This window comes from Dermacentor albipictus, unplaced genomic scaffold (assembly GCF_038994185.2).
Source record: "Dermacentor albipictus isolate Rhodes 1998 colony unplaced genomic scaffold, USDA_Dalb.pri_finalv2 scaffold_11, whole genome shotgun sequence".
In the NCBI taxonomy this organism is placed as follows: domain Eukaryota; kingdom Metazoa; phylum Arthropoda; class Arachnida; order Ixodida; family Ixodidae; genus Dermacentor; species Dermacentor albipictus.
The window spans coordinates 14,558,558-14,568,147 of record NW_027225565.1 but is presented as its reverse complement, the minus strand read 5'-3'; the positions used below and the strand labels follow the sequence as shown (position 1 = coordinate 14,568,147).

Below are 9,590 nucleotides of genomic sequence, written 5' to 3'. Positions count from 1 at the left end.
GCACTTATGTTCGCGATCTTGTATCAACGCTCAGAAAACCACGGGACTTTAGACAAGCAGCGGCAAGGTGCTTGACATCGTGGAATTGTACCCGTGTTTACAATCTAATGAGAAGTTAGTGCTTCGGCATTCTTCCAGCAGCAAGTTCCCAGTGACACTTTAGCGCATTTTTTCTCCCGTCATTGGAACGTGCAGCTACATGAAAAAAAAGCATACGTAACAGCTAAGATTTCCAACGCGCGAGAAGGTGCATACATCGCTCTCGCTTTTGGCACACTCAACATCGTCGTTGCCGCCATCGTTTTCCGTATCGGCTGTCGGTTCGAACATGTACGGCGAAAATACAAGCTGTCCGAGACAGCGAGAACGTTCCATAAAGCTTACAACTCAGCTATGAAGCCAGAACAGAACAGCGTGCTACGCTCTGAAACGGCGGCATGCGACGGCGGCGACCGGCGACTGCCGCCATTGACGTCACAGCGGCGTTCGCGCGATACCCTGAGGCGCTGGTGCGCGTTTTCACGAAAAAACAGCCGCTTGCGCATGTTTCCGCCCTTTTTGAACGAGATATTCGTGTTCAGGGGACTCAAAACTGTAGAATGCCGCAGAGAACTCATTTTTTTCGAAAAGTGTTTCAGTTTCCCTTTAAGCTCTTCAGGCTGGATGGATGGATGGATGGATGATTGTGGCTCAACCCTTTGAATCGGGCGGCGGCGACGCGCGCCACCTAGCCTTTAATCGTTCTATATGCATGCATACCTATGTATTTACTCCTTTACTTTTGCGTTGATACTGTCCACCAATCAGATAGCCTCCGTTTAGTTATTTCTACCTGTTCAAAGTCTATTCTACTTTCACTGTCTTTGAAACCCAAGGCTTTGAATAGTTCCCCGTTAGATTGAACTGCAGGGTGAAGTTGTTTACAAGCAAGTATCAGGTGTTCCGCCGTTTCCTCCTCCTCTCTACACGCCTCGCATACCAAATCTATCTCCTGGTATCTGGCTCGGTACGTTTTAGTCCTCAGTACACCTGTCCTGGCTTCGAACAACAATGAGCTTCCCTTAGAGTTATCGTAAATATTTTCTTTGGCTATTTCTTGCTTAAACGTCCTGTATGTCTCCAATGCCGATTGCCGCTCCAACTATAGAGTTAGTAGAACAACTCTAGAGGAAAAGCTGGGCCGGAAAAGTGGGAACCTCTAGGGCGCCGCCCTGTTGCTACTGGTCAATGTGGCCAGCGCAATTACTATTGAAAGAGCTGAGAACAAGTACAGGTCACCTTATGCTTTGTCATCTAAAAACGCATACCTGATGGCTTTATGAAGGTGGTACGTTAATATTAAGTTTACAGAAAGCGATCGATAAGTCCGTGACTTTTGTAAATCACGATGTACGCATTCATGCAATAAAGGATGACGCGAATTTCGGTTTCGAATCTGTTTTTTGGCTGCGTAGTAGTTTCGTACAGTTTAGGTTTGACATGTGATCGCGCGTCGACATCGGACGCTTCGGCACACTCGTGCCTTATGTGCCACCGAAGCCCCGAAGTGGTCTGGCATATACCTTCACATGTAAGTAAACGAATGTATCTCATTGTTGTGAATATCACGCGAGTAGGCAGCTCTTGTGGTACATCACAATCGTTTGAGAAGCGTCACAGCAGAGCATTTTTCTGCATGCGGAGCGGTGTTTTTATTTGCAGGTTTCCCTTCAGTAGGAAATTGCTGGACAGGCGGAGCAGCGCACCGGAATTGTACTGGCGAAGCCATAAGCAACTCAAAGAACCTGTTTAATTGTTGCACTTTGAACAATCATGCTTCTACAAAGGCCACAGCAGAAAAACAGCCTGATGCCGAGTATTTCTGTGCCACGAAGTAATCAAGAGGCAAGTGCCTAATGCGGACGAAATCGAGACTTAGAACGACAGAAAGCTGAGCTAGTTCGTAAGGATTCATTATGAAAAACAGAGGTGAGGCGTGCAGACAGGACGCAAGAGTAGAGAAGTGGGCGGCGCTCGTGTTGTTTGCTTTTAAATACTCTACTCTTGTGTCCTGTCTGCACGCCTCACCTCCGTTTTGCATAACGAGTGCATCAACCCACATATTAATAGCGTAGGCGTTTTATTAACTGTGCAATATTTTCAACACTTCCTTGCATGCCATTTCATGTGGAATATCTTTTCTGGTCACAAATTTGTGCAGCGAATCTATTTGCATGATCGACTCCGGGCCTGTGGGACCGTTCACTTACACTTGATGCTGAGTCTTTTACATGTATCCATAAACTGCAGATATGCACATCAGATCCCTGCGAGCATTTTCAAAATTCAATTATTTTCGACAACAGGCACATATGCAATACTGACATAATTCTGCGAATACCACTAAGCAGCTGGGGCACATTTTTGTTGACCATACTCGCAGGTAAAATAAGTACTACATCATGTGGACAGCTCCAGCCCATTTTCCTTAAGTCAGTGTGTACAAGGGTTATGCAAAAATAATTTTTTTCTCGCGCACCGATTATTTTGCTGTATAAGCAAGAGAACCCACCACGTTAGTGTAACGTATCTTGTGCATCACACTAATATGTACTTTCATTTACCAAGTGAGATGAGTTACTTTTATGGCTCATTCAGTCATATCACACTGCAAGCTGCATTCATCAATCTTCAATTGGATTTTGCAAATGTTTAATGAAACATGTTTCCCTTTTATGCAGATATGCAATGGCAACCCCTTCCATGTGTTCCAAAAGTAAAATTTAAGCTCTAAATTAAAGAAGATATTTCTAGTCAGAAACAAGCAAAAATGGTGACTGCAGAGTATCAGAAGCCCAAGGTACAGAAATTATGAGAAGTGTCGAACGATTTTAAGGAAAGAGTCGTATTTGAAAATGCAAGACTCTTTAGTGGAGGTCAAGCAAGTCAATATAGGTAGAATACTCTGCAAAATTATGCGAGTGAGGGGAAGTCAAACAATGGGTCAGGAAATGCATTGTTTTTCTGCAAAACAAAAGCTGATTGCCATTACATACCTAAGCCACTTTAGCATCATGATAAATTCAGAAATAAACCAAGAAACAAGACACGCAAAATTTAAAAAAAAACATTTAATGATGCTCTCTCCACACTGGGATAAATAAAAATAAACACATCACATCTAATGTGGACATATCAGATGCCTTGTGAAACACTAAAGGAACAATTCAGTTTCGAGCTATGGCACTTGCCGCATAGATGTGGGGGGGCCTTGCACCAATAGTGATAGTTACCACTGCATTTAGAAATTGAAAGCATTCGTGCAGACAAGGATGATTCTTTATATTTTTGGCTATCACTTCAAATGCCTCCACCAAGTGTTACAACGCTGCACGCAGCCATACTAAGGATCTCACAGCAACACCTGCAGGTAAAAAGCAGAAGCAGTCAAAGTGCTGGTGTGTTCTGGACACCATGTTTGAAAACTTTTAGGCAAGAAGCAGACATAACAACTGCATTTACTTCCATAATTCCCCATTTAAATGGCCTTTTCTTTTTGCTTAGACAATGCCTACGCCTAGCCACAGCAGCTCCCTCATACAGACTCCGCAAGCCAAGAGGCCGTGGAGGCAAATGCAGGTAAGAGGCAATAAGCAATAGCACTGGTATCGACATTCATCTAATTTCTTTTTATTTCGTTTAGGCAGCCAGCACACCTTGAACAGCTACCTTGACTGCGGGTGTGTCACCCTAGTCGCCAAGGGAACATTTGAGGGAAAGTGACAGGCAATGTGAACAGCCACTTCTCCATGTAAACAATACTCTTTCTCTCGGATGACTCCTACGCCTCGCCACGCCAGCACACTTGTGCACAAAGATGCCGCAGAGGCACGTGCAGGTCAGAGGCAAGAAGCAGTGGCACTGGTGTCGACATTTACCCAATTTCTTTTTCTTACACTGAGGCAGCCAGCACACCTCGAACAGCCACCTTGACTGCGGGTGTGTCAGTAGATTCCTGTTGTACATATGCTCATAATAAACTTCAGTAAACTAGAACTTCATAATAAACTTGAAGGCAAATGGGACATTGATGCATTGTATTTTTGAACATTTATTGTACACATACAATATATGTTATACTTTGCAGTGCTACAGAGCGTATTTTGAAGCTTCCCCCTATATTTTGCACCTTTAATTACGTATGTGTTGTGCGGCCCTCAATGCAGTTCATGTTGTAGCAGCTGCTTTGTCCGTGTATCGCACATTGGCTAAAGCTCATGATATCCACATACTCCTCTCACATATGCAAAATAAAGTTCTATGTAGTCCTCAGTGTTACAACGTACAAAAAATGAAAGTAAACAATCCGATCGTGGAATTGTTTATTACAGTGATTCCTATGACAGTTACTGACAAGTTGACAACTTGAACTGGTCAATCGGTCCATAGCCTCCTCTATTTTTCAAAAGTAAAGGAGGCTATGATCCGTCATGGCAAGGAATTGTATGTATACATAAAAAAGGGGGGTATGTGTGTGTTTGTAGTGGGGGTATAGGATTAGGGTGGTACGAAAAAATGTACCAACACCGTCCTCTAGACCCATTCCGTTAAGGTACCGTAACAAAGCGTATTATGCATAAAGTTCATACAACCAACTCTGATATTACTACAGACGCCAGGCGACGCGAGCTACATTTGTCATGATGCATTCGCGACTGCACCGGATGCCCTCCACATTATTCTCGTTAATCGTGCTCACTGCGCCGAGGCAAAAGAAAGATCATGGGCGCAGGTGCCTTTAAAATATCTCGACCTTGTGAGGCACGGCTGCGCGTGCCAGGGGAGCTGTCCGTGCGAACACTCCCTGGCACACACCTGCCTCGGCGGCCCCAACCCACGTACCGTTCTGCTTCGAGCTTTGATCCCCCCACTGTCCTTTGGGTGCCGTGGAGTTCCTGCGCCGCCTGCTCTACTGTCATCTCAGGTGCTCTCCTGAGACTTCCGTTTGTCGGTTACATGTGCCCTACAGTTGGATCATTACTCATAAGAATAAAAAACCCGATCTATCGTCACGACGATATATCGCGAAAGCGGCTTTTGCAACATACCGCGCCCGTGCGAAGAGAATTACGGAACGCCAACGAGGAATCTGACCACAGCTTCGAGCTCGTAACGTCGTAGCGTGACACTCCTGAACAGGCCTGTTCAGGAGTGTAAACGCGGCGGTATGCGCTGAAAACCGCATACCGCCGGAAACTTGAACAGGATCATCCCTCGGTTGCATAACTGCCAGCTGTACGGCCAACATGGACCACACCCACACCGTCCCGCAACATAGAATAAAGAACCAACTTATAAAGCCCAAACACACGGCTGCACGCACATATCACAACACTACAAGCGAGACGCCATGCTGCTACGCTGCTACTGTTGCCGGATAACTGACTACTGTCACCAAGTCTAGCAAGCGTCTCAGGAGCTGGCAACCTCGGCGCGTAGCAACATGGCGGTGCTCTTGCGGTTCCCGATTTCAATGTATGGGCCCTATGGGTAGCTTGTCCTCTAGAGTCAGTATAGTATAGTAACTCTATGGCTCTAACCATGGCGGCAGCGCCACCTCGCGACAGGAGACGGCAGAGGGTCACCTTCTCGCGCCCATGTTCTACTAACTCTATGACTAACTCTATGCTCGCGCCGCTCCCAGGCGGAGTTTTACAACTGAAAAGTATCTAGTAGCGATGATCTAGACACCATATTTTCGGCGCACGCGGCAGGCATTCTTTTAAAAGAGGCGTTGGTTAGACCCAACGTTACTAGACTAGGTTAGACCCACGCACTTATAAACGGTGGTTAGTGTGGACCGTCCATAGCATAGAGTTGCTATGGTCCATAGCGTCAAAAACGGTCTAAAGCCGACTCCTAAACGTGTCCTAAACAATATGCCTAATAAATTTCTATACACACAATGTGTTCGCTGTTTTTTAGACAAAAATTACTTTTTTGTTGTTGTTAAATTGCTACTGTTGGAAGCGCCAGTTTGAAGTTAGCTGTGAAGCCATGTGAAGCTAAGACTAGCCAAAGCCACCAAAGGGCGTTTACCAATTTCTGCGATCGTTGCGCCGGTAGTTCCTTGCTCAGTAGATTCACTATGCATTGACATCGACGTAGCGCATTGAGGTAACCGGAAAAGCTGCAGCAGAAGCTGTTTTCTGGTCGTCAGAATGCGGCGTCGCGTTGGCGGGGTTGGAGCCATCCAAAAGCAGCAGCTAACCCAGGCACGGTTCAAGGACCGCGGCACAGAGCTTGCCGAAGAGCAACTGCAGCAAATGACTCGGCAGATGGAGGCATTCCGGGCCAAGCTGCAGGGATTTGCTGCCAAACATAAGAATGATATCCGCAAGAACCCGCAGTTTCGGCGACAGTTCCAAGAAATGTGCGCCACGGCCGGAGTTGACCCACTGGCATCAAGCAAGGGCTTCTGGGCCGACATGCTTGGAGTCGGCGACTTCTACTACGAGCTTGGCGTACAGATAATCGAAGTATGTCTTGCGACATCACACCGTAACGGTGGCCTGATGAGCCTCGAAGAGCTGAGGGAGAGGGTGACTAAATCGCGCAGTAGCGCCCATAGGCAGGAAGAGATAACACAGGATGATCTTCTGCGGGCCATAGAGAAGCTCAAGGCGCTGGGAAAGGGATTCCAACTCATCTCTATCGGCTGTCGGTATTTAGTTCAATCAGTGCCTACAGAACTAAGCCTCGACCATACTAATGTCATTAAGCATGCAGGAACTACAGGTTATGCTTCGGTAGGTTCTTTGGTGGAGGATTTGGGCTGGGACAACGACCGCGCGCAGAAAGCGCTCGAAGATCTGTTGAAGGAGGGCCTTGTTTGGTTGGACACGCAGGCGCCGAAGGAGAACCTCTACTGGTTTCCCGGACTCGTTCGATAGCTTGAAAGGGCAGTTGTGCTGCTCTGCCTCGGCCGTTTTGCCTTGCACGCCAATACAGGCGTTTTGTGTTGCTCGTGTGTACGACACTCGAGTGTTGTTGCAGTGCCCTATGAGTCAGTTACTTTGTCTCCAATTACGTTGCATGATGACAAAGTTGCAGAATAAAATGTTGCTATGCGACATGCCATTTACTGTGTCGCATCGCATTGAGCTTTAAAATGTGTGTGGTTGGCAAGGTGTGCTCTGTTTCGTGTGTTGTCAACACACATTATCGAGCCATTCAGCATGTTGCATGCTTTTAAAAGAGCCCTGAAACATCTCGTTGAATTTGCAGTTACTCTATTGAGGTTTTTCCTCATTTTGTGAAAGAGAGTGCAATGGCTGGTACAGGTATGGTTGGAGTATGTGTAATGCCTAACCAATCATGAGCTATTTGTGATTTCACTGAACTTGTTGATTGCACAAGAAGAATGCCTAATGAGGGCTTTCATCTTCGCTTGACATACTACAAGCAGCGAAAGTATGCAAAGAGTAAAAAATCACTGACAATTACGATGTTCCCCAGCGCTGCTTTATACGTGTTTTCATTTTGAGATATGTTAGTTTGTGCAGATAATCTTTCTTGTGCGGCACATTGCAAACGGAGCGAAGTGTGATGCGACTGCCTCGCTAATCTGGAGATCGCGAGAGCCAGCACGTGGGTGACACGTGGGCACGATTCACAGCAGCCGCCGCAGACAGACCTCCCAGACGCGCGCTACTCTGGCACCATCTCATAGTTATCGTCACCACACTACACCTTTCTTCTACCCTCCTCCTCATCCGCTTTCCTAGCATTCTTCATACCCCGCTGCGCTCCACGTTCGCTCTTTCTTCCTTTGCTGCGTTCATTCGCTCGGTTACACCGACGCTCAGAGCAGTAATGGGAGCCTTAGAGCTGTGCTCTAAAAACCATCCAGAGGTGCTTCAGGACCCACTTAGTATGTGCTCGTTTACAACTATTACAGCTGTTGGGCTGCCATGCAGTCCGCTCAAGAACAGCTACTGAATTCTGTTGATGTGCAGCAGTTGTAACTGTGAAGTGCAGGTTATATAGCTGTTTACCTTTTGCTGCAGGAAACCTAGTGATAGCTGTGGAGATATTGAAAGCTAAGCTTTCTTTGTCTATGCAATCATGGTTGCGTGTTGGTCAGTCGACTGGTATTTTGCATGTTAAGACCCAGCAAACTAGCGTATATAGCAAAAACTTGACCCACAGGATAGTGCCACTGGTTATGTGCCTATTCTCGACCAATCCCAGAAAATGGGTATGTGCCACTGTCACACAAGAGGTATAGAAGCCTCAAATGTGATAGTTATTTGCCTACCCTCCCCCCAGTTTTAGTGCGGCTGCTGTTCCTGCTTGCTTGATGGTGCTGGGTCGGTGTGTATCTCGGTGATATATATATATATATATATATATATATATATATATATATATATATATATATATATATATATATATATATATATATATATATACACACACACACACACACACATATATATATATATATATATATATATATATATATATATATATATATATATATATATATATATATATACACACACACACACATTTGAAGGTCATGTGTGTGCCTAATGCAAGTGTACCAGTGAACAGAGAGAGCTTACATTAGGTGGTCCCAGACAAACACTCAAAGCAAGTGAAGAATGCATGAACTGTAAAGTAGTATTATGCAAGTAGATGAGAGACAAAGGCCTACTTATGTGGGTTCCTCCATCTCTGCATGCAGGTGCTGCTGGAAATTTTGATTGCCATGGTCCAGGCGCTGATGCCAGTTGAACATTCCATGTATTAATATCACCTTGCAGTTAATGTGTTGTTCACTTGCTTTGGGTTAAGTTTATCTTGGGCCACCCTATATGACCCCTGTATGTTACGCCATGCAAGTCAAACTTTGCAAGCAGTGTTGCTGACACTCACGATAGGCAGCTCCTTCCTCAGGAGTATGCACTACTCGCGGTCTTCCCATGGTTGTAGCTGGGATAGAATGTGCAGAACCACTAATCCAAAGCTTCCTATATTGGGTGCAAGGCCTACCACTGGAGATGCCGGCGCTGCAATTGTCTTGACAATTGGTTGGATTGGTTTGACGACTGATGTGGCTGCTGGCACTTCTTATGCCAGCAAAACGTGCCGCCAGCCACACGCTCCTCATATCGCATTTCAATCGCTGGGCACTCGAACCCCTTTCCCCCTGTTGAGCTTTTCTTTTCCTCTCCCACTTGGTCACGTGACCCCTTTTTAGTGAAGTCCGACAATGATGGCACAGGGTCCGCATAAACAGCTTCGGTGTAAAATATGGATCCGGAAAAGAATCGAAAGTGGCAGTCAAAAAGATTAAATATTATGCGGCAGACAGATGATAAAAACATATACCATACAGATGCCAGTCATAACACCGAAAGCAGCAAGCAGCGGTAGTGGGACACGAGTCAACACTTGTGCCTCAAAACATGTAATTGCTGGTCATAATGCCTGCCATAATGGAAATGACACATCTCGCACAATTATAACCCGACCAGATGGCCAAGGCACTTGCAGAGACACTCAAAATGATGACCTGCCTTTGCACATATGCACAATTAAAG

The 9,590-nt window shown here is 45.8% G+C and overlaps 1 protein-coding gene and 1 long non-coding RNA gene across 3 annotated transcripts; both read left to right on the top strand.

Moving 5' to 3' along the window:
- Positions 1-1,479: 1,479 nt before the first annotated feature.
- LOC135914927 (uncharacterized) lies at positions 1,480-4,247 on the top strand. Of its 2 annotated transcripts, XR_010568464.2 has the most exons (4): positions 1,480-1,570; positions 1,702-1,884; positions 3,544-3,618; positions 3,683-4,247. It is a non-coding gene; the product is annotated as an uncharacterized lncRNA (long non-coding RNA). The 2 variants fall into 2 exon arrangements; XR_010568463.2 differs by having other exon boundaries at positions 1,491-1,884; positions 3,683-4,244.
- Positions 4,248-6,046: 1,799 nt separating this feature from the next.
- lsn (vacuolar-sorting protein SNF8) lies at positions 6,047-7,151 on the top strand. The gene has a single exon (XM_065447866.2). It carries the CDS (start codon positions 6,201-6,203, stop codon positions 6,930-6,932), a length of 732 nt encoding a protein of 243 aa, XP_065303938.1. The 5' UTR covers positions 6,047-6,200; the 3' UTR covers positions 6,933-7,151.
- The last annotated feature ends 2,439 nt before the right edge of the window (positions 7,152-9,590 follow it).

What these genes read in the sequence shown, in the direction of transcription:
- lsn (XM_065447866.2), top strand. Translation starts at nt 6,201, where the DNA reads ATGCGGCGTCGCGTTGGCGGGGTTGGAGCCATCCAAAAGCAGCAGCTA.